We start from the raw sequence: 24429 nt of genomic DNA on the forward strand, positions 1-24429 counted from the left end.
AATCGTTTTTCCGTCTCGCAACGCAAGGTAGGTCTGCACTATTGCATGAGAAATGAAAGTAGAGATAGAAAGCATAGATAATAAAATTTTAGTATTGATTTAATAAAATGTTTATACATACAATAAAAATGTGTTATTGGAGAGATATGTCTTTCTCCAATCGATATAATGAAAGGATATTAAGTCTCTTAACTAAAGAATATGTCTCTTTGATAAAGACACTTTATTGCTAATTGATCACTAACTATAATCAAATTCTAACACTCCCTCGTGATAAATTATCCGTAATATAAACATTTTGTTGAAAAACTCATCTAAAATATTGTAGAAAAATATGAGAAGAAAATAGCCCTCTCTTCTATCCGAAGCCGGTATAAACTTCACTCTAAATTTGTTCCAGATTTTAGATTCAAGGCAAACCATCCGGAGCCTGATGGTGATTGCTGGAGATGAAGCTGTCAAGTGGGCCTAGGGAGGCGGTTCACGACCCCCTCGACCTTTAGCTGCGGTGAGGTTCCAGAGGCAAGGTCATCTGAAGTCCCGCGACGGTTGTCAGAGGTGGAGTCGGCGATCAAGCTGAGGGAGGTGGTCAGCGACCCCCTAGGCCTTTAGCCGTGGTGAGACTCCGAAGGTAAGGCTATCAGGAGGTGAAGCCGACGAGGTGGCTGAGGGAGGCGGTCCGCTACCCAGCCTTTAGTCGCAGTGAGGCTCCAGAGACAAGACCATTTAAAGTCCCACGGCGGTTGTCAAAGGTAAAGCTGACGAGGGGGGGGGGGGGTGAGGGAGCCAGTCTGCAACCCAATTGATCTTTAGCCGTGGCAAGGCTCCGGAGGCAAGGCCATCTGGAGTCTCACGGTGGTTGCCCGGATGTGGAGCCAACTATCGGGCCAAGGGAGGTGGTCCGCGGCCCGCTTGGCCTTTAGCTGCAGCGAGGCTCCGGAGGCAAGGCCATCCGGAGTCCCGTTGCGGTTGCCAAAGGTGAAGCCGATGAGTGGGCCAAAGGAGGCAGTCCGTGACCTGCTTGGCCTTTAGCAGCGGCGAGGCTCCGAAGATAAGGCCATCCGAAGTCCTGCGGTGGTTGCCTTAGGTAGAGCCGATGATCGGGCAAAGGGAGGTGGTCCGCGACCCACTTGGCCTTTATCCACGGTAAGGCTCCGTAGGCAAGGACATTCGGAGTCCCGCGGCGGTTGTCGAAGGTGGAGCCGACGATCGGGCCGATGGAGGCGATCCATGACCCCCCTGGGCCTTTAGCCCTAGTGAGGCTTCGAAGGCAAGGCCATCTAGAGTCCGATGGCAGTTGCTGGAGGTGGAGCCAACGATCGGGTCAAAGGAGGTGATCCGCGACTTGCTTGGCCTTTATCCACGGTAAGGCTCCGGAGGAAAGGCCATCTGGAGTCCCGCGGCGGTTGCCGGAGGTGAAGCCTATGATCGGGCCAAAGGAAGCGGTCCATGACCCCCTGGGCCTTTAGCCGAGGCGAGGCTCTAGAGGCAAGACCATCCGGAGTCCCGCGGCGGTTGCTGGAGGTGGAGCCGACGATTGAGCAAAGGGAGGTGGTCCATGACCCCCTAGGCCTTTAGCCAGCGCGAGGCTCCGGAGCAAGGTGGAGTTGACGATCAGGACAAGGGAGGCGGTCCACGACCCTCTTGGCCTTTATCTGCAGCGAGGCTCCGGAAGCAAGGCCACCTGGAGTCCAACGGTGGTTGCCGGAGGTGAAGCAGATGATCAGGGTGAGGGAGATGGTGTGTGACCCTCTTGTCCTTTATCCGTGGCGAGGCTCTATAGGCAAGGCCATCTAGAGTCCCACGGCAGTTGTCGAAGGTGGAGCCGATGATTAGACCAAGGGAGGCAGTCCACGACCCACTTGGCCTTTATTCGTGGTGAGGCTCCGGCGGCAAGGCCATTCGGAGTCCCGCGACTGTTGCCTGAGGTGGAGCTGACGATCGGGCCAAGGGAGGCGGTTTGCAACCCGCTTGGTCTTTATCCATGGCGAGGCTCCGGAAGAAAGGCCATCCGAAGTCCTGCGGATGTTGCCAGAGGTGGAGTCGACGATCGTGCCAAGGGATGTGGTCCGCGACCCCCTTGGTCTTTAGCCACGGTGAGGCTCCGGAGGCAAGGCCACCCGGAGTCCCACTGCGGTTGCCGGAGGTGGAGCCGACGATCGGTCCAAGGGAGGTGGTTCGTGACCCCCTTGGCCTTTAGCCGCAGTGAGGCTCTGGAGGCAAGATCACCCGGAGTCCCATGGTGGTTGCCGAAGGTGAAGCTGACGATCGGGCTGAGGGAGGTGATCTGCGACCCCCTGGGCCTTTAGCCGCGATGAGGCTCCGGAGGTAAGGCCATCTGGAGTTCCGTAGCAGTTGCCGGAGGTGGAGCCGAGGGAGGCGGTCCGTGACCCGCTCAGCCTTTATCCACGACGAGGCTCCGAAGGCAAGGCACCCAAACTCCCGCGGTGGTTGCCGAAGGTGAAGCCGACGAGGGGGACGAGGGAGGTGGTTCGTGACCCGCTTGGCCTTTAGTTGCGGGAGGCGAGAGCTGCGGGAGGTTTACCGAAGAGATATATTTTAAATTCTACCATCTATTGTTTGGATAGAGGTGTAACCTAAGCTAGGTCTAGTACCTTACCATTGTCGGCAACTAGCTAATTGATAGTATAAGTCGCGATTTGGTCGAACGGCTATTCTTTAGTACATGCCGAACTGAGGCATGGCTTAGGTTCTACTACCTATTGCAGGACCAAGATATAACTAAACTTAAGTTTTTGTTCTTTCGGCATCGAGGCTTACACCATCGACTCGCCGGAGGGGTTTTGCCTGCCGCACGTTGGATGATATTTTCGGCAAGGGTAAACCGTTTAAGCTAAGTTTCATACTTTACTGTTGAACAGTGATAAAGATTAAGTAAAGCTGCCTACTACTGAGCAGAAGCGTGATCTAGGTCTTATAGTACCCTGTTGCTGCCTATTAGTTATTTGTCATAGAGACTTTCTAATAGCTAGGCTAGCTATTTTCAGGGTATGCCAACTTTGCTATATAAATATAAACTAGCTGGATAAGCTATTGCTAGGTGGCTATAGACGGGCATACCTTTGCAAAAACAGAGCCTCCACCATAAGGTCAGGGGCCAGGGAGCCTTCACAGCCTAAAGGCGCTGGAAGGGTTAGTTCCCCCAGTCGGGGTTGTCTGTTGAAAGGTTCGGGCTACACGAGAGTCCTAGGAGCCCAGTCAGGGGTCCCACCCCTCCGGAGGCCCAGGTGGGGCCGCTTGTGTGTCTCAGTCCCCATCACTGGAGAATTGCATCGTTGGTGGTGGAGCCGGAGGCAGCCCTACGGGCCAAGTGGAGCTTGGTAAGATCTGGCCTCTTGCCCAGCGGCCTGCTGTAGACTCACGACCACCGGGTCGCCTGTTGACAGCTTTTCCTCCTACCGGGCATCCCATTCTCCTCCCAAGGAATTTCTCCCAGAAGGTTACGAGGGTCCGATAGTGACCGATGTTGTGGCCACGTCCGCCGCCTGCAAGATGCAATGGTATTCTTCCGGTAGTGTTGGAGCCTATGGTCGGCACCCCTGGTGCCAACGGGATATGCACGTATCAGAGTCTGTGGTTCCCCAGAACTTCCTTCCACCCACGGGGGGCGAGGAGGCTGCAAGGTGACCAAGCTCTCGGAGGACACCGGCTCAACGGAGGTGTTGGGGATGCCGTCGTCGGAAGCATCTGGGGGCTGGACCTAGGCATGGGTGCCATTGGGCTCAAGTGCCCAGAACCATTGGAGGGCGGCCTATCTTGCAGCGACCTCGACTGCAACCTCCTAGGGTGCGGCGAGGTCCTCACCACGCCATTGCTGGAAAGTTTCTGTATCATTTTGGGCTTCCGTGCCAACCTAGGCTATTGGGTCGATGTTGGCCAGAGGGTTACCACTCTGTCCAGCTGTGAAGCAGGCGTGGGCACATTGGGTGCCCGGTTGCAGCTGTCATGCGTACTCCTGCATAGGTGTGGCGATAGAAACGACTGCTTGCGCCAGCTTCTTGGTGGTCTTTGGTGGCGTCCTACCTCCCTTTAAACTTCTATATTTAGATTCCCACGGGCAGTGCGTTGTTGGCATAAGAAGATATCTTGCACGAATAAGTACGGCGAGAGCTCACTCACAAGAGTGGGTCAAATTTGGAGATGAAGTGGAGAGGAAGGAACACCAAATATGTTGATTGTAAGAAGGATTGGTCTCTTGGCCTGATGACCATGGGTGTGTATTTATAAGATCATTCAGGGTGCAGATGTACATGTATGTTCTTACAGCGATATAAGTATCGTAATACGTCAAGGGCCTAGAGCCGGTTGAATCACGCAGCATGGGTCTAGGTGGAATACCTTTGCTCCTAATTTAGAAGATATTATCTACTATAGTGATACATTAGTACAAGTGGCTCTAAAGATGTGGTATTCTGTCAATCGCCTATTACGACGTGCACTGCCAGGATGTCAAGACGTCCTCTACTTGCGCCGAGGATGCCAGGTTGCCCCCTCTAGTTAATCTTTCTCTAAGGTCTGATGGCCTCTCCCTCCAAGCTCCGAAAAACCTATCTAGGCTCCGAGAGACGAGAGTCTTCAGAAGGCTAGGGCTCTGAGAGATCGACGAGACCGAAGACGTCGAGATCCTCAGAGACAATCTTCAACTTCTCTCAGAGAATAATTTATTCTCCTACTTAAGGGACAATAGCCAGAGAGACCTATAGCCTCCAAAAGCTAAGCTTCCCACTTTAGATTCGAAGACCAAATGCTCAAAAGAGCTCGTCGTGATGATCTTTTAACAATATCTACGAGTTAGGATATTTCCTGGAGTTGGACTGTTCGTCGACACCAACGGTCCGCCTAGCTACCGGCCGGCCTGACGGTAGAAACGAGGGATTTTGCGCGATCGCTCTTGCAAAATCAGAGCGGAAAGTCCATCGAGCAACACGTTTGTGTTTCCCGTCTGACTCACCTCCGCTAGGAATAAGACGACTGACGGGCATCATACTGTAGAAAAAAAACAAGTTGGAAATGAAAAGTGAATATACAACTGCTAAAATATCCATATCCTCTCTTTCCTCCAAAATAAAATAAAATAAAAGGAATTCATATCCTTTTTATTTATCTGTCCACGATAGGAAGAAGGGTCGCAGATAATAATCACGAGTTCTTTTTTCATTTCGGTCTTCCAAGTTGCCCGGGCAGGGTTAGTCAGACATGAGACAGAGAATCCACAGCGTTGCTTGCACTTCAGTCGAAGTCGCAGTAGTGCACGCATGACTCTTAAACAACATACCAACTTCTATTTCTAAATACTTATCCATTTTAACCATTTTATTTTTTAAATACTTGGCACTATGCGCTTTTCGAGATTTTATTTTCAATTTTGCCCCTACCATGGCACACGTGTCAGAAGGCTGCACAAATTCTTTCAAAAAATTTCACCATTTCACTCATTGGCCCTAATTTTTTACTCAAGGGTATTTTCGTCAGTTGATACAAAAATGATGGTTGCCTTAAGTTTGTGTCTGAATTAAAATGGTCAGTTAAATAGAAACGGAGGTTAGTAACAGTGTATTGTATACTCACACCATGTACCACCGGAACCGTACATGGAACGTTAACTTTCCCAGAAAATATCTCAATAGCTTTGTCAACGCGTTACTTCAATCATTTAAAATGCCGAAGTGCCAACGATCTATATCTGCTGTTTTTTACCAACTCTTTTGACTTCTAAAATGGGTCAGGGATGTGATAACTTCAAACCATCGCAAAATCACCGTGCTAACAAGAGAATGAAACATTATTTTTCAATCATCCTAAATTTCAAATGCCTGGGATATACGAATTTTTCAATCAACCATGTGAACAGAGTGATATAGCGACAGGGTTGGCAGCAGTGACTTCCCGATGGAAATTTATCTATTGTTGGACTTAGAGGGACGCCACTGGCCGTAAGTGACGGAGGATCACCAGATGGGCTAATGCTCGGGCCAGAGAGGCAAGTTGATGGTCCCTGCAGAGCCAGGTTAGCGTGGTGGGGTACGACGGGCGTAAATCCGGCGACAGGAACGCCACCAGAGACGAGAGGAGGAGAGTGGAGCGTGGAAGCGAGTGAGCTTCGTGTTGGTATTATGATCTCGACGGCTAACACCGATCAAGTCATAAGGGGTATGACGCCCACGTACGCGCCCTGATCGGGGGTGCCAAACCAATCGATGGTTTAGGTCCCCAGTGGCCTACTGCAATATAAACAAAAGAGGGAGCCGGCCCTCTGGTTGATCCAACGATCTCCAGAGATTGCTCTTGCCCCCACAAATCCCTTGCCTGATCGGCTTGACACGGGTGCTCACGGGAAGAGATATGCCTCTACTGCAAGACCATGCCGATGACTTCATCCATGACATCGTTGTGAGCTACATCAAGCCAACGGTTTCTTGCTCACGCTGGCGTGCACTACATCACCTCATCGTCAACCCTAATTGCATCGCAGAACTCCGGTCAGTACATGCTTCTGAACTTATGTTTGTGTGTTCAATAGTTGAGATTAGGATTAATGATATTGAGCCCTGTGCGTTGGTTCGAGTCCCACGAAATGCAAAGATCAAAATATGTTTGAAAATGATGTGGATTGGACATATGCCATGGGCTCTGTATTAGGGTGGCTCTCGGGTGAATTTTTTTTTTCGTGTCAAAAAACAGAAAAAATGTTCGTTAGTCATAAGTGACGGGTCACAACTATGGCCCGTCACTTATGACTTGTAATAAGTGACATGTCACAGTTGTGACATGTCGCTTATGACCTTAATAAGTGACGGATCCTTATACGTCACTTATGACTTATCATTAGTGACGCATTCAGGGTGACGGGTGCGGCACCCGTCACCCATGACTATTATGACACTTCACTTTTGAGGCTTTTTCACATAGTGAAATCTTTTTCTCATGTCTTAACGCTTCCTCTGCTATTGCTACAATTGACATCATAGATCAACTTATGGGGAACAACTTTCCTACTTGGAAAGCTAAAGTGGCTATTGTTCTTGGAGTTTTTGACCTTGACTATGCACTTAGGGTTGACGCTTCCACTGCTCCTGCTATTAGTGTGGAGAATTATGATAAACTAAAGAAAACTTATGATACGTTTTCTAAGAAATGGGTGCGGTCCAAATACATGTCATTAATAATTATGAGGAACTTGATCTTAGAAGGTGTAAGGAGAGCAATCCCAATCTCATAAAAAAGCTATGACTTACTTGGCATGGCACCTCTAAGGTTTATACTAGTACGTTAATTCAGAAGCTCCTCAATACTAAGTATAATTATGGATCAAACGGTATAAGAGACACATCATAATGATAACAGACATAGCTGTCAAACTCAAGAGCATGGAAATGGAAATCTCTTATGCTTTTCTTGTCCATTTCATTATGACCTCTCTCCCTATTGATTTTTTTCCTTTAAGATTAACTGCAATACTTAGAAGGATAAATGGACTATGAGCGACTTGACGATGTGCGTCCAAGAGGAAGAAAGACCGAAGCCTAAAAATAAAGATTTCATTAATCAAGTAAGCAGCCTTAAGAATAAAAGGAAATTTCAAGCAGATTATAAATCTAAGAAGAAATTGTTTTTTATCGCTAAGCATGACAATACAGCATAGAGGGCGCCCCATGCATCTGCTCCTTCCGCCCCTGACACTGAAGAAACTAAGGATGATGATTGCCACTTCTGCAACAACAAAGGACATTAACAGAAAGACTATCCTGGTTTTTTAAAGTGGCCGACAAGAAAAAGTAATGATATAATAACATGTATTGATGAATCACCTTATGTTAATTTATCCTCTTATTTTATGTGAATATATTCAGGTGTTATTGTGCACGTTTCCAACTCATTATAGGCATTCCATACCATGAGAACAAAAAAAGAGGGGGAGCAAAGTCTTATAGTTGCCAATAGAACAAAGATGAAGTTGAAGCTGTCAGACCACTTTCATTAGTATTAGATAGCTGCTTTATTTTTCAACTTAATAATGTGTTCATGTTTCTTCCATCACGAGGAATCTTCCACTAGTTTTTTTATTGGACGATTATGGTTATTAATATAATTTTAGAGACAATAATAGTATTATTAAGCTTAAATTAAGAAATTAATAGTTTTCCTTCCTCTAAATGAGTTCTTGATATCTTTGAATATCTATGATGTGAATAGAGCGTTTCATTAAGGAACTGTTTCTCCACCATTTTAGACTCATCTGACTTTGACAATTGCATAAATGATGGGGAGTTGTTGATGTTTCTGAAATTTCTAATAATGCACCTAACAATTAGCCTTAGCACTCCTAGAAAATCCCAACTCATATGAAGAATGTTCGTCTAGGTGGTTTAATGCCATGAACAATTAAAGTTTATGAGCGATAATGATGAATGAGACTTAGTAGAAACTCCCTACATAGCCAAAACAGTATGCTGTAAATGTGTCTATAAAACAAAGCGTGGCACTAAGGGAAAATATCGAAATGTTCAAAGCAACACTCAAAAAGAAGGGATTGATAATAATAAATCTCAACTAATGATTTCTTTCATTTTGGTTAAAATTATAAGGAAATTAACAACTACATTTAAATAAAATTTAGATGTGAAAAATTCACCATCTTAATCATATAAAGGATCTTGATAAAGCTTTTACGTCCTTTATAATGATATTCACCGAGATAGGTCCAAAGATATATATCGACAGAGCACTAAAGAAATACAGTATGCATAAGTGACCTGCCTCGCTTGCTCCTATTGTAAAGGGCAATAAGTTTAAAATATTTTAATATGCGATGACCGAGGAACCATTATGAAACTAAGCAGATGAAGTTGGTTCCTTATGTTTCAGCTGTAAGAATCATTATGTACACGTCCTAATTTAGTTTTCATAACTGAGATACTTCATATATCAATAAAATCCAGGACCAAACCAATGGAAAGCCATTAAAATATATTTTCATTAAAAGGTATTAAGCACTACATGTTCATTTTAAGAATCTGTTTCCAATGTGTGTGGATACTAAGGAAATCCACGATATGTTTTATCCCCACCCTCGCTAGAGGAACTATCTCGTGAAAAAGCTACAAATAGACACTTACATCATTATCAATGATGCAAACTGAGTTTGTAGTATGTTATGAGGCTATCGAGCAGGCAATATGACTAAAGAACTAACGTTATTCTGGAATTAAGAATGTAATATAGTATTATGAAACCACTTATGTTATGCTTAATTTTCTATACGAGTAACAACAAGTCGAGTGGTATTGTCAAACACATCGATATTGAGTATTATGTTGTGAAAGATAGAATCCAAAATCAAACTATCAGTGCCAATCATATAAATATTGAATTAATGCTTATGGCGCTGCTCACTAAAGGCTTACCATCCTATTTTTTTTTATTATATTGCCGACATGGGTTATTAGAAAGCCTATGATTATGAATTAAGAGGTTAAACAGATCAACTCTCATTAAGTATAAAGTTTTTCCATATCTAGATAGAATAGTGCACTATAGGTGCTGGGATTTCAGTGGCATTTTATTGAACATTGTAACACCTTGCCTTGGTGTATTATTTTTTTGAGAGGTGGAATTATGATGTTAGCCTTTGACAATGAAGAGGGAGAATGTTGGTATTATGATCTCGATGGCTAACAATCGATCGAGTCCTAAGAGGGTACGGCGCCCAGTACGCGCCCTAACCAAGATGCCAAACCAATCGATGGCTTAGATCCCCAGTGGCCTAGCACAATATAAAGAGAAGGGAGAGCCGGCCCTCTGGTTGATCCAACGATCTCCAGAGATTGCTCTCACCTCAACAAATCCCCTACTCAATCGGCTTAACGTTGGTGTTCACAGGAAGACCTACACCTCTACTGCAGGATCATATCGGTGATTTCATCCACGACGTCGCTAGGAGCTACATCATGCCGACAATTTCTCCCTCACGCCGACATGCACTGCATCACCTCACCGTCAACTTAATGGCATCGCAGAACTCCGATCAGTACATGCTTCCACACTTATGCTTGTGTGTTCAATAGTTGAGATTAGGATTAATGATGTTTAGCCTTAGATAAGTACCAACACCTTGGGGACACCCGGCGGTTGGGCGGAAGCAAGAGGAAGAGGACGATGCTTGGAAGAAGAAGAGCCACATCCGTCGGATCTTGATCGTGTAGTTGAAACCAGTCAACTGAGATTAGCACCTGAAATAAAGAATCGTCTTTTTTTTAACGAACGGGTAGAGAATGAACATCTATTATCTTAGTATACGGGAAAAAAAGGAGCCTCCACGTTAATCCTCAAGGCCTAGAAATTCCCACATTAATCATAGAAAAAGGGAAGGATCTACACCATCTATTTTGGGTACTAAATTATACGGCTCGGATTGGAGATACGAATTGGAAATTGAACGTACTGATGTTAGTCTTCAAAAATATCTAAAATGATGTCGGATAGGAGATTGGAATTTGTTTATGTAACCATGCTGATCTCCAAAACTTTATGTCAGAAACGGCTCGGATTGGAGATACGAATTGGAAATTGAACCATACTGATGTTGGTCTCCAAAAATATCTAAAATGATGTCGGATAGGAGATTGGAATTTGTTTAAGTAACCATGTTGGTCTCCAAAACTTTACGTCAGAAAGCACGTCAGAAAGCAGATAGATATTTAAATATTGTAGGCATCTCCGTATCCTAATAGATTCCTCATCAATAGCTTATCATGACAATAAATATGGCATCACCAAAGACCAGAACAACACAGGCACGCCCAAATTTTGGAGTTCAATCGGCAAGTACGGACACAGATCCAAAATTTTGTCGCCAAATCCTGAGGCTACAACTCGCGGACCACTGCCACTTGGTTTTCAACTCGCCTGGTTGGTATGCTCCATGCCTATGCCTTCTTCATGCCCGTTACTATATTGACATACGCATATTACATATCATCACATTAATTTTGTTCTCAAAGTAAACCTGACAGATCCAAAATTTTGTTGCTAAATCCGGAGGCTACAACTCGCGGACCACTGCCACCTTGGTTTGCAACTCGCCTGATTGGTATGCTCCATGCCCATGCCTTCTTCATGCCCGTTACTATATTGACATACGCATATTACATATCATCACATTAATTTTGTTCTTAAAGTAATGTTAATGTGAAGACACCAGAGAGGAAGCATGTTTGAAGTACCTCATTAGCCTTCACAGTTATTATATGGGTTTGAAGTAGCTCATTAGCCTTCACAGTTATTATATGGGGATTAAACAATGCCCCTAAAGATCCTGAAAATAGCATATTTGAAGTACCTCATTAGCCTTCACAGTTATTATATGGGTTTGAAGTAGCTCATTAGTCTTCACAGTTATTATATGGGGATTAAATAATGCCCCTAAAGATCCTGAAAATAAGCACAAAAAAGTGAGGCAGGGAATATTTCAAAAGGATTGCTACCATACCATGATCATATCACAATTCCCATCTGCCTTTCTACTTTGAGTTACAAACATTATGTCAGCATATTTTGACTACTATATCATGAACATATCTGAATTTCCATTTGTCTTTGTACTTTGAGGTATCAATACTATGGCATATAAAAAACTGAATGAGTTCACGACAAAAGGAGAATCAATGAGCATTAAAGTGAAAGTCATAAGAATTTGGGATTCAATTAATAATGCAACTGATGAACTCATGAGCTTGGATATGATCTTGCTGGATGAACAGGTATTTTTTTAGTAATATTCGTCTATACAAATACATATTTTTTTAATTGTTTGCTAAATTCCTCTGTTTCAACAGGGCGAAACTATTCATGCTACTATCTGGAAGAATCTAATAGATACTTATAGACCACAGATCAATGAGAAAGCTATATATGCATTCAGTAATTTCAAAGTTCAGGAATCCAGCAGATACCGTCCATTGAGCAATTCAATTAAATTGTTTTCATGTATAATACAAAGGTGAAACAGGTGAATGAAGCATCAGATAAATTCCAGGAATACTACTTTGAATTTGCTACAAAAGACAAACTACTAGAACGAGAAAATAAAGATAAACAATGGTCAGGTAACTGTTTGGTTATGAACTAATTTAATTTATGATTGTTTTTACTGTACATTAATTTATCCTTAAATTTCCAGATATAATTGGATTACTTACCAGTATTAAACCAGTACAAGAGAGAACAATAATGAGGAATACATCAAGTCAGCGTACTAAAGATATCCGCGAGATTGAACTTCTCCTGTTAGAGTAAGACAACATATTCATTAAATTTATGGACATCCAAAAAATATTTTCTCGCATTCAGTTTTTACATTTAAAGTTCATGCTCTATAAAAAAAAAATTTCAGGGGTGAAAAAATCAGGATAACATTATGGGGGAAGCTAGCACATTATCTGAATGAAGATGTAATTGGAAAGCATACAGTTGTTATTGTTACATCAACTATGGTTGAAGCCTCAATGTTCAAAAGTAAGTTCAAATATTGTACAATATATTATGATGATTTCTCATAAATATAGATAACATATAAATGAGTCAACCAGGTCTCTCTTTGAAGAGTACTAGCGCTACAAGATTATATATAGATTTAGATTTACCAGAAACTTGGCAACTCATTGACAGGTATGCAATATATTCTCTATGTATTTTCGAAATATGGAAATATTGAATATTTTCCTGAATATTGTAATTATTACATCTTTAAACCATTTATTTTTATGTCTTAATACCGTGTATTGTACAGGTACTCAAACGATGAAACTTTACCAAAAATAATGGAGGTAAACAAAAGTATACAAGGGACACTAGAGGAGCAAATGTTTTACAACAGAAGAACATTACAGGAAATCACAGAAATGAGACACGACAACCCAACAGATCAAGTATATCACCTTTAATTGTTTAAACTTATATATTTGCAGTACTAACACTCATGTATTTTATTTGTAGGATTTTGTATTTACATCAAAAGCTAGGATAGATAAGATACAAGAAAATGCTAGGTGGTGGTACATGTCATGCAAGTATTGCAACAAAATGTGTGATAAAATAGACGAGAAGTATTATTGCAATAACTGTGACAAATATCCCAACAAGACAACACCTAGGTAAACATGTTGGACCAGCCTTTATTAACATTGTTTTAGTTCTATTATATTTTCATTGTTGTAACACATGTGTTATAATAGGTATTTTCTTCGACTGCAAATAAGTGACTCTACAACAACTACAACATGCACTGTATTTGATGATGAAGCACAAAGAATGGTCAACACATCTATCTCAAACTTACTAGATTCCCTTAATGGAAGCTGTGAAGATGTGCCCAAGATTATACAACAATTATATGGAAAAATACTTATCTTTCGATTCAAGCTGAGCAACCAAAATTTGACTGAAGGGAAGACAGGCTATTTAGTAAAAAGAACATTTGTGCCTAATGAAAATCTTGAAACAAAATTCTTGAATGATAAAGATAAGAAGGTAAGGAATATTTTCTGTATTCTTAAATCGGGTAATAGTATTCTATTATATTATAGATTAATATCTTTATATCTTTATGGAATCTTCCTGACAGGAATTGATGCATGATAATGAACTGGAACAAACAAAAAATAAGGTTGTTGAATAGATCTGCATGCAAGACTATATTTTTTCAACCAAAACAAATGACTGAACAAAATATTTTATTTTCAGGAAGACAACACAAAGGATTCACCAGTGAAAAAGACATCAAATTTTGTTGTGCATTGTGAAGAAGATATTGAAGATAGGGATGAAAGCAACATACATTTCAGTGAATGTAAAAGAAATAATTCATTATCAAGAAGTAGATGTATCATATTAGATGATGACTCAGATGAATACCACACAAAAAGAACTACACCAAAAGAAAAGGATACAAAAGTTTGCAGCAAAAAGAAGAAAATTATTGTTGCAAAATCCAGAAAGGGAACTCCTAAAGTTGAAAGCTTGGAATTTGACGAAAATCTCGCCAAACAGAAAGCTATTTTAGAACAAGCTATAAAGACTGGAATAAGATTAGGCAAAAAGATTGATCAGAAGAAGAGGAAATGCAAGGACACTGGTGATCAAATATCACGGATCAAAGATCCTCACAGAAAAAGGAAAGGAAGAAATGTCATAATAGAAACAGAAATTCCAACTTATCAGGTATTTGAGTGAACAAAGCTTTATGTTCTCATTGTGTTTAATAAACTGAACAACTTCTCGATATATTGCAGGTAGAACAAACCATTAATTCAGAGTATATAGAGGATGACAATAACGACAAGGTCACCACCAATGAATATGAAATTGATGTGAAGAAGAGAAAACACAAGGACACTGGTGCTCACACAATTCGAAAGAAAGGTGCTCATAAAAAAAAAGAAGCAGAAAGGTTGTGATCGATACGAAAAATTAAGATTATCAAATCTTTTTAAATCAACAAAACCTTTATATTTCATTTGCGTCTAATGAACTTAACAACTTATCGATTTTTTTTGGAAGGACAGACCACTGATTCAGAGGAGCTAAAGGAAGAGCAAAATGACAATGTGACAAATAAGTATGAGAGACAAAACAAGCAAAAAAAAGGACGAAATGCTAGAAGATTAATTAAAATTAAAGATTCAGATGACCAGATAAAAATTGGTCATGCTCATGATGATTCTGATATAGAATCAAAGTTTTCAAAGAATGAGGTACTGTTCCACATAAATATATGTAGTCATTTCATATTTGTTTATTAACATTAAATGTACAAATACCATTTTTAACTTTTGGTAGGAACAACAAAGCAATACTAGAGGAGACATAGATGCTGCAAAGAACAACAATATCAATGAGGTAATCCTATGAACATGTATTTATCGATTTATTTTACCTTGATAAAATAATATCTTGGAAATAATTATTATCATATTTTTTACTGCACGTTACTAATTTTCAAAACAAACAATACTTTGCAGAACAAGCATAAAACTAATGCAGAAGAAGTAAAGGAGGACAATGAAGGTATTAGCGGCATAAGCAACTCTGATGAAGGATGCAATCCAAGACCTACAGTGAAAAGAAAGGAGAGAAATATTAGTACCGAAAAGAACAATGAGGAGGACATCTTACCAGTGCACAAAACTGAACATCCAATTCTATATAGATCACAAAGAAATAGGAGAGCACCTGTAAAATACATGTATTAGGTACATAATTATTGTTCTGCAGAGAGATGTCAGGAGGAAGTTTGGAAAAATATTCACGCACATGCCACTACGCTAGAAGTAGAAATTTTATTAGTTCATATTAATGAACAACACTATTTGTACCTCCTTGAAATACCAATAGTATATTAACAGAGTTATAAATGCATTCGTAGTTCTCACAATACAGTATGAATATTTCATCAAGTATTTATCCCATCAATTAACTTCCTTGAATGTTATTGTTTTTCTTATATATATCAAGACAATGAAATACCAGTACTTAATATGAATTCATAAAGCTTTGGACTACTTTATCTGATGTTAGAACTACGTATCCACGAAATTGTAACATAAAAAACATGCATTTAAATATAACATATTGACCTCTATGTGCCATCTAGCTTATACAACTCAGTAAAGTCAATACGAAGCAATAGAGAACAAATCTAAATATTAAAATAGCAAACCAATAGAGACTCAGGAAATCTGCTGGATGTAGGAACTCAAGCGTTGCATCAGTGGTGTCGTCCATTTCTTCGACTTCAGCGCCGCCAAGCTCGCCGTCGCCTGCGTCGCCTGCATGTGCGACCTCATCGCCAGGGTCTCGCAGCACCGAGCCGCTGCACCACCTCCTGCCATTCAATGTTGCTTGCACGCTCCGAGAGACCCAGATCCAGAGCGAACCCATCAGATTCGCAGAGAAGTGGAAGCACCGGTCTTGATTGTTGGATCTACCGATTTTTTGCCATCGTAGACAACACAGGAAATGGGGAAAGGATGGGAAGGAAAAGAGATTGGAGGAGCTGGAAACCGCCCTACCCCGGCCACCTCCCCAGCAACTCCCTTGGTTGTTGGATCTAGCGATTTCTTGTTGTCGTAGATAACGCAGGAAATGGGGAAAGCATGGGAAGGAAAAGAGATTGGAGGAGATGACGATGCAGGATTGGAGAAGACTAGAAATATACTTGGGCTGGCCAGTGAGCAGGATTGGAGAAGACTAGAAATATACTTGGGCTGGCCAGTGAGCAGGATTGGAGAAGACTAGAAATATACTTGGGCTGGCCAGTGAGCAATACTTGGGCTGGCCCATATGCATTGATTGGGTTAGGCTAATTCTGTATTTGGCATGGACTGCACACTCCGAGTAGAATACGATTGCTATTAATCTGATCGTATCTGATTCAATCTCAGTTGGCAGGAAACGGATACGCCAGAATAAATTCAACACCATTGCTCACGATTCTCAATCATCTTCAAAACCGGTGATTCAACACCTCATAAAATCAACAAAGTATTATCAGTTTTATTATATTTCAATATATTTCTACCTATCACTTTTGTCCTTAAATTTTGTGATCTAATTCCTCTATAACCTTTATATTTAACAGAGAACTGATTGTATCCATCATATTCTTCAATCTCTATCAATCATACAATTTTCATCTAAGGAAACAGACAAGAGGTACGATCAATTATCTTATACTATTCTCAGCACAAATTCTAAACTACTTTTACTCAATCAATTCCATTGAATTCAGATTGCTTTCTCGCCTCGCTCGTCGATTCATATCTTGGTGCAACATCATATATTGATTGCTTGCCAGATTATTCAAACCATACTCCATTAACACTTCTGGTATGTTCCATGCCCATCTCTGTACCTATTATTATATCACAGACACAAAAACGATATTATCATATTATATCAATTTGCTTCTTTATTTGTCCATGTATCTATTTTGTGCTAATTAATTCTACTTCTGTAATTACCATCTGCCCCATTAATTATACTACCCTTACAACCTGCATCATGCACTGATGACAAACTTCAAATTCAAACTGCATGTAACCTTTCATTGACACAAATCAAATTTGTAAATTCCCCACACTAGCATAGTCTGATTGCATCTGCATCAAACTGAAATAAATATAGTACTTCACAACAACCTTTGGCATGTCATATTTCCAATTGGAGTGGAATTTTTCAGTTTCAAATGAGTTGACCTTGAGGTCTCATAAGCAAATCTACATGCACTTCAGTCGCTGTTCTGGGAGGAGAAAATCCTCTTCAGAGCACGGGGTAGGTCCAGAACGATGTCTGCATATGCTGAAACACAGAATAGGGAAGGTGTGAACACATATGGGAAAAAAATTCAGCACATATTACATTGTTTGGCAAGGTGAAAGACAAAGGCCGGGATAGCAACCTTCTGGTAGACACAAGGTCTTGAGTGCATCCTCAGCATATGAAAGGCGAAATGGTACCGGCTGGGCAGCTGAAGCAGCACTGGCCCTTGTGGATATTCTCTTCGATGAGCGAAGTGGCCAAGCCAAGACCCTAGCCTGACTCAGCAGTGTCAACAGTAGATCTGAATATCGAATGCTGACTGTAACCTTGCTGCTCAAGTGGCAAATGGGTGAAAAATTCAGTTTCTAGAAGAGGAATAACATGAGGCTTATGTATATAAAGCCAAGGGCCAATGAAAAACGAGGGTGACAATTACCATGTTTAAAATCAGTAGGCAGTATTCAACATGGTGCAAGATAACAAAAAAATTGAAAGACTGCACTATATTTTCTATATTGTTCATACATAATGTGTTCATACATTATTTAAATTTCAAAATCTAACATGCTATCTTTCATGTTACCTTAAGTACAGTTCTAAAACATGCGCCTCAATGGCACACCAATCAGGAGGACAAGCATTGCTGAATAGAAAGAGGAGGAAAGAACAACTTGACTTGAAAAAAAACAAAAGGCGACCTGTAAATGCAGAGGAAACAAGCAAGGCAAACTCAAGGGTACGAAGAGTTAAAAGAAAGGAAATACTTCAGCAAAAGAAGGAAGCGAAGCGTGCAAGAATAGACAAATATACTATCAACGAAGCATCCAGCAGTACCAATCATTTAGAAAATGTTGATAGCAAAATATGGAACTTTGGAAAACCAACATGCAGATGCAAGAATTGCAATGCTCTGCTATGGCACGAAGAAAGACTGGCTCCCAATGTAGGAACAAAAAAGCCATATTTTGGAATCTGCTGCAAACAAGGAAAAATCAGCCTACCTCCACAGAAGGAGCCTCCACCTTACCTCGAGAACCTCTTAAAAGGTGAAGAAAAAGAATCAAAAAACTTCAGAGAAAACATCAGGTCTTATAACTCAATGTTCGCATTTACATCCACCGGAGGAAATGTGGACAAAGAAATAAACAAAGGGTACAGACCATACGTTTTTCGAATGCATGGCCAGAACTACCACCACATTGGAACTCTTCTTCCTGAAGAAGGCAGCAAACCACGCTGGGCACAGCTATACATCTACGATACCGAACATGAGGTAGCAAACAGGATAAGCGCATCGGGATGCAAAGAAGAGACATCATCAGTTGATCCTAGCATTGTCGCCGGTCTTCAGAACATGCTAGATGAGAACAATAGCCTAGCCAAAACATTCAGAATGGCACGAGATAGATTCAGAGAAGAGAACTACCATGACTACACGCTCCGATTAATAGGAAAGCGAGATAGAAACGGGACGCATAGCTTGCCATCAGCATCTGAAGTTGCAGCCTTGGTTGTGAGAGATCCAACTGAAGAGAGCGAAGGGCGTGACATCATAGTCGAGTACAAAGATATGATGCCCCAAAGAATATCAGAAATCCATCCAAAGCTCATGTCCCTACAATATCCACTGCTCTTCCCATACGGAGAAGATGGATTTACACTCGAAATACCATACAAATATAAAGCAGATGTTAAATACAAAAGGAAGTATGTAACTATGCTAGAATACTATGCATACTATCTTCATCAGCGTCCAGGTGAATCAATGTTGCTGCTGATGTCAAGACGTCTATCACTGCAATTTTGGGTTGACATTTTCACATGCATCGAGCAAAATAGATTGAACTGGATCAGGCACAATCAAGGAAAGCTTAGAACAGAACTTTACAGCGGTTTGCAAGACGCTATCCAACGAGGAGACACTAGAACAGACCAGGTCGGGAAAAGAATATATCTACCTTCAAGTCATACAGGAAGTCCAAGAAACAAGACACAAAACTTCCAGGATGCAACGGCAGTATGTCGCTGGGTTGGATACCCAAACCTCTTTATAACATTCACATGCAATGCAAAGTGGCCAGAGATACAATATATGCTAGATGAAACAAGAGATAAACAAACACCAGCAGACCGATCTGATATTGTAGTACGAGTCTTCATGATAAAATTGAGAGAACTGCTACAAGATATAGTGAAAGGGAAACGCTTCGGAGAAACCACATCAGGTTAGCACCATCAAACATCAATATTTATTAGACATTTATTTATTACCCATAGTTATTTACTACTCAACTAAGAACTATGATATTTAAGTGCAGTCATCTACACAATAGAGTTCCAAAAACGGGGGCTCCCGCATGCACACATCCTAATATTTCTTAAAGACAGAAACAAATGCCATGATCCAACACAAATCGACCATATAATATCTGCTGAGATCCCAGACAAAGAAGAGGACCCTGAGGCATATGCAACTGTTAAGAACTTCATGATGCATGGGCCATGTGGAGAGGCAAACAAAAATTCACCATGCATGGTGGATAACAAATGCACCAAACACTTTCCAAAAGGATTCAATTCTGAGACAACAATTGATGAAGACGGCTTTCCCGTATACAGGAGGCGAGATGATGAGAGACAGATAAAGAAGGGCAAAACCATGCTTGACAACAGATTTGTCGTGCCTTACAACAGGGATTTGTTGGTCAAGTTCCAAGCTCATATAAATGTTGAATGGTGCAACATGTCTAGGTCGATCAAATACCTATTCAAATACATTCACAAGGGCGTTGACTACGTTGTAGGTTTACTAAAGGAGAAAGGATCATCAGAAGATGAAATAGACGAGATCAAGAAATACCTAGAAATGAGATACATATCAACAACCGAAGCATGTTGGAGACTGTTCCAATTTGATCTACATTACCAAGATCCACCGGTTGAGAGGCTAAATTTCCATCTAGAGAACGAGCAGCAAGTCATTTTCCCAGACTCAACCGATATAGAAAAAATAGTGAGAAAAGGAGTGAAAATTACCAAGTTCACTGAATGGATGGAGACAAACAAACAGTATGAAGAAGCAAGAGAACTAAAATACGGAGATTTTCCTACTAAATGGGTATGGCACAGCGACAAGAAAAAATGGGAAAAACGAAAAAAACATTATGCAATAGGAAGAATCTACTACGCACATCCAGCAAGTGGAGAGAGATATTATCTCAGGATGCTACTCAATACCGTCAAAGGATGCACGTCATACGAGGACATCAGGACAGTAGCTGGAGTCATCCACCCAACATTCAAATCAGCATGCCAAGCATTGGGATTTCTTGATGACGACAATGAGTGGATCGAGTGCATCAACGAGGCAACTAACTGGGCAACTGGAATACAATTACGCCAACTATTTACCACGATAATGTGCCACTGCGAGGTAACAGACCCAAAGTTGTTGTGGGAATCAACATGGGAAGCACTCTCCGAGGACATACAAAACAAGAGAAGGATTATCCTAAATTTTCCAACGCTAAAGCTGACTGATTCTCAGATGAAAGCATACACTTTGATTGAGATAGAGAAATTAATGCGACAAGCTGGAAAGTCGATGAAGGATTATCCGAAAATTGAATTGCCAAACGCAGATGAGTTTGAGGAACTTGGCAACAGACTTATAAACGAAGAGGAAAACTATGACAAGGACAAGCTGAAGGATGAACACCTCACCATATTCAACAATCTTAATCCCGACCAGAAAGAAGCATTTGGAGCAATTATAGAGTCAATAGACAAAAAACTGGAAAAGCTAATATTTGTTGAAGGCTACGGCGGCACCGGTAAGACATATTTATGGAAAGCCATTACAACAAAGCTACGTTCCGAAGGAAAGATAGTACTTGCAGTGGCTTCATGCGGCATTGCTGCTCTACTACTCCAAGGTGGAAGAACGGCACACTCCAGATTCCACATTCCACTTAACATAACTGATGAATCTACATGTGAAATCAAGCAAGGCTCCCATTTGGCAGGGCTACTAAATAAGACATCGCTAATTCTGTGGGATGAGGCTCCAATGACACACAAAAACTGCTTCGAGGCACTTGACAAAAGCCTAAGGGATATACTCAAGTTTACAAATGAAAATACTGAGACAAGACCATTTGGTGGCATGACAGTTGTGCTAGGTGGGGACTTTCGACAAATCCTTCCCGTGGTGCCTAAGGGAAGGAGAGAGCATATAGTAAATGCATCAATCAAGCGCTCATATCTGTGGAAACACTTTGAAATATTAAAGCTCACACAAAACATGCGGCTCAGTTGTATATCAAATAACATGATAGAACAGCAGCATGTTGCAGAATTTGCAGAGTGGATACTTAATATTGGTGATGGGAAAACAACATCAGATGACGGAGAAGAGTTCATAAAAATTCCAAGTGATCTACTGCTAAACAAAGGAGATGACCCCAGAGAAACAATTGTCAAAAGCACGTATCCAGACTTGATGTCTAACTACAAAAACCGAAATTTCCTTGAAGAAAGAGCCATATTATGCCCAAGAAATGAAACGGTCGAGCAGATAAATGACTATATCATGAACCAAATAAAAGGTGAAGAGGTGACATACCTAAGCTGTGACTCTGTATGCAATGCATCAACAAACAACATGGAGCATATGTACCCTAAGGAGTTTCTCAACACCTTGAAGTTCCCAGGGATTCAAAACCACGAACTGAAGCTCAAAGTCGGACTGCCAGTAATGCTCCTTAGAAATATCAACCAATATGCAGGGTTATGCAACGGTACAAGAATGACAATCACTCAACTTGGAAAAAATTCCATCGAGGTACAAATAATTACCGGAACACATGTGGGGGACAAAGTAACTATACCACGAATAATCATGTCACCGAGTGATACAAAGTGGCCGTTCAAGCTGAAAACAAGACAATATCCTTTGTCAGTTTGCTTTGCTATGACTATCAATAAGAGTCAAGGACAATCACTTAACAAGGTTGGATTGTATTTGCCTAAACAAGTATTCTGTCATGGACAATTGTACGTGGCATTATCTAGAGTCACAAACAGGAAAGGTTTGAAGGTGCTTATCGACGACTCAGAAAGTCAAGAGGACGACATGGCAAAAAACATTGTGTACAAAGAAATATTCTAATTTATTTTCATTCAATTCCTGTATATATAGACATTTCTAAAGTTTAATATGGACTATCATAAAGTACAGCAATAATCTCTGCACAGTTTAAATTTCTGTTATGTTCCTCATAACAAATTCACATTTTTTTCATTATATCTATGTTCCTACATATCTAGATTTTAACAGAAGCACATTCCTATATTTACATATCTATAAAATTATTGTGTTGCTTTCATGTTTCATCCAGACATTTGCCATGCATTGATGCAATCTAACTAACACCTTAGAAGCACTCGACTTAATAAGCTGAAATATACTAACTGTTCTCAGATCTGATACTTACCGTGCAAAACCAAACTGAGTACCTAGACATCGACTCTCTGAACGAAGGATTCAGCGAGATGAATGAGTGGAATCCCCGGAGACCCAACAGACAATTCTAAACTAACAACAGAGATAAAATAGTGTTGTCAATGAACTAATAAAATTTCTACTTCTAGCGTAGTGGCATATGCGTGAATATTTTTCCAAACTTCCTACTGACATCTCTCTGCAGAACAATAATTATGTACCTAATACATGTATTTTACAGGTGCTCTCCTATTTCTTTGTGATGTATATAGAATTGGATGTTCAGTTTTGTGCACTGGTAAGATGTCCTCCTCATCGTTCTTTTCGGTTGAACAAAGGGGCAAAGAGGATTGAAGCACGACAGTGGAATTTTTGCTTTCTAAATAAAATCTTTCAGCCTAGATCTTGCCCAACAGACAATTCTAAACTAACAACAGAGATAGAAAACATACCCAGCTCCTCAAAGATCACTCGATTCTAGATTAAAAATTTGTCATGCTTTGGCTCACCTACAATTTGAATCAAAAATTTCAGAAAAATAAAAAAAACCCTAAAATAAACATCAACACAAAGTTAGCGGAACACTCACTGTGATGGAGGAGGATCCGAGGAGCAAACGAGAAAAGGAGGCGAGAAACTGCACGAGGACGCCAGGAGAACAGGCGGCAAAGCTGGACCCGGAGAGCAGGCCGCAGGGAGAGCAAGGCGGCAACCGGCTGCTCAGCAGCTCTCCAAGATCTGGGAAGGGCGGCGAGCCGTGACTATCAGACGGCCGGATTGGGACTGGCCATCAGGCGTATGGAGCCTCTGGAGCTGCAGCACAGAAGTGTAGTGGAGAGGCGTATGGATGAGGGTGACCTGAGTATAAAGATGGAGACAAGGGCCAAAACCAGAGACAGGATACCTTCGGTAACAAACAGGTGTGCCGTAGACAGGTTGAGCTGAAGGATCCGGCCACCCGGGAGAGGTACGTGCTGGGTGCTCTTCCCATCTTGCCTCCCCTGCTGGTAGCTCGGTGCCTGGATATCGAGTTTCCCATGTGGTGAACGCCTGAAATAGACGCGACGCTAATGTCTTTGCTCGCTTCAGGCCTCATCTCCTCTTACTCTGCTGCAGAGCAGACGAGCGTACGAAAAGCAGCTACAAGGAATACATCGGTAAGAATTGCAGTATAAACAGGAAGGAAGAGACCAACTATGGAGTTGTGATGCTTCAAATACACCACCTTGTCACGTAACATCCCACTTTCACATAGAAGAATATCAAATTGCATATTTAAATGTATCAAATTGCATATTATTACCACAAAACTTCAATTCACATTAAGTATTTTCTTAAATACATTTCATCGAAGTTTAAATTATTCTCTTCAAATAAAATAACTTTCCGCCGCAATATAATTGTACCAAATTTCAAATAAAAAGTGTATGTGACATTTGTAAAAATTACCTTATCCATTTATCACAAAATTAAGTTGTATGGTACTCTAAAATTTTTTGCATTCAAATATCGAAATACTTGATTTACAACTGACTAATAATTTATCTACAATTATATAAACATGATGTATCAACACTAGCCGCGCAAAT

At 41.1% G+C, this 24429-nt stretch overlaps 2 protein-coding genes and 1 long non-coding RNA gene across 7 annotated transcripts; 2 read left to right on the plus strand and 1 right to left on the minus strand.

Moving 5' to 3' along the window:
* Positions 1 to 11572: 11572 nt before the first annotated feature.
* Positions 11573 to 14474, plus strand: LOC133902313 (uncharacterized). Its single transcript, XM_062343912.1, has 5 exons — positions 11573 to 12311; positions 12413 to 12687; positions 12809 to 12947; positions 13762 to 14238; positions 14310 to 14474. Exons 2-5 carry the CDS (start codon positions 12596 to 12598, stop codon positions 14472 to 14474), a joined length of 873 nt encoding a protein of 290 aa, XP_062199896.1. The 5' UTR covers positions 11573 to 12311; positions 12413 to 12595.
* Positions 14237 to 15480, plus strand: LOC133901603 (uncharacterized). Its single transcript, XM_062343020.1, has 3 exons — positions 14237 to 14772; positions 14861 to 14916; positions 15039 to 15480. Exons 1-3 carry the CDS (start codon positions 14544 to 14546, stop codon positions 15267 to 15269), a joined length of 516 nt encoding a protein of 171 aa, XP_062199004.1. The 5' UTR covers positions 14237 to 14543; the 3' UTR covers positions 15270 to 15480.
* A 1039-nt stretch (positions 15481 to 16519) lies between these two features.
* Positions 16520 to 23726, minus strand: LOC133901604 (uncharacterized). 5 transcript variants are annotated; one of them, XR_009906737.1, is made up of 7 exons: positions 23430 to 23726; positions 23293 to 23349; positions 22195 to 22270; positions 21962 to 22099; positions 17477 to 17667; positions 17217 to 17376; positions 16520 to 17119 (listed from the first exon to the last, which is right to left on the minus strand). It is a non-coding gene; the product is annotated as an uncharacterized LOC133901604 (long non-coding RNA). The 5 variants fall into 5 exon arrangements; XR_009906738.1 differs by having other exon boundaries at positions 16531 to 16930; XR_009906739.1 differs by having other exon boundaries at positions 16533 to 16930; positions 17274 to 17376; positions 23430 to 23725.
* Positions 23727 to 24429: the final 703 nt, after the last annotated feature.

The sequence above is a fragment of the Phragmites australis genome, chromosome 20, assembly GCF_958298935.1.
Source record: "Phragmites australis chromosome 20, lpPhrAust1.1, whole genome shotgun sequence".
Taxonomy (NCBI): domain Eukaryota; kingdom Viridiplantae; phylum Streptophyta; class Magnoliopsida; order Poales; family Poaceae; genus Phragmites; species Phragmites australis.

Excerpts from the sequence above, each read along its gene's own strand:
- LOC133902313 (XM_062343912.1), top strand. The coding sequence starts at position 12,596 with ATGAGTCAACCAGGTCTCTCTTTGAAGAGTACTAGCGCTACAAGATTA. Across the intron at positions 12,688-12,808 it reads ACTTGGCAACTCATTGACAG|GTACTCAAACGATGAAACTT; the intron begins GTATGCAATATA and ends TGTATTGTACAG. Across the intron at positions 12,948-13,761 it reads ACGACAACCCAACAGATCAA|GAAGACAACACAAAGGATTC; the intron begins GTATATCACCTT and ends TTTTATTTTCAG.
- LOC133901603 (XM_062343020.1), top strand. The coding sequence starts at position 14,544 with ATGAACTTAACAACTTATCGATTTTTTTTGGAAGGACAGACCACTGAT. Across the intron at positions 14,773-14,860 it reads AAAGTTTTCAAAGAATGAGG|AACAAAGCAATACTAGAGGA; the intron begins TACTGTTCCACA and ends TTTGGTAGGAAC. Across the intron at positions 14,917-15,038 it reads AGAACAACAATATCAATGAG|AACAAGCATAAAACTAATGC; the intron begins GTAATCCTATGA and ends AATACTTTGCAG.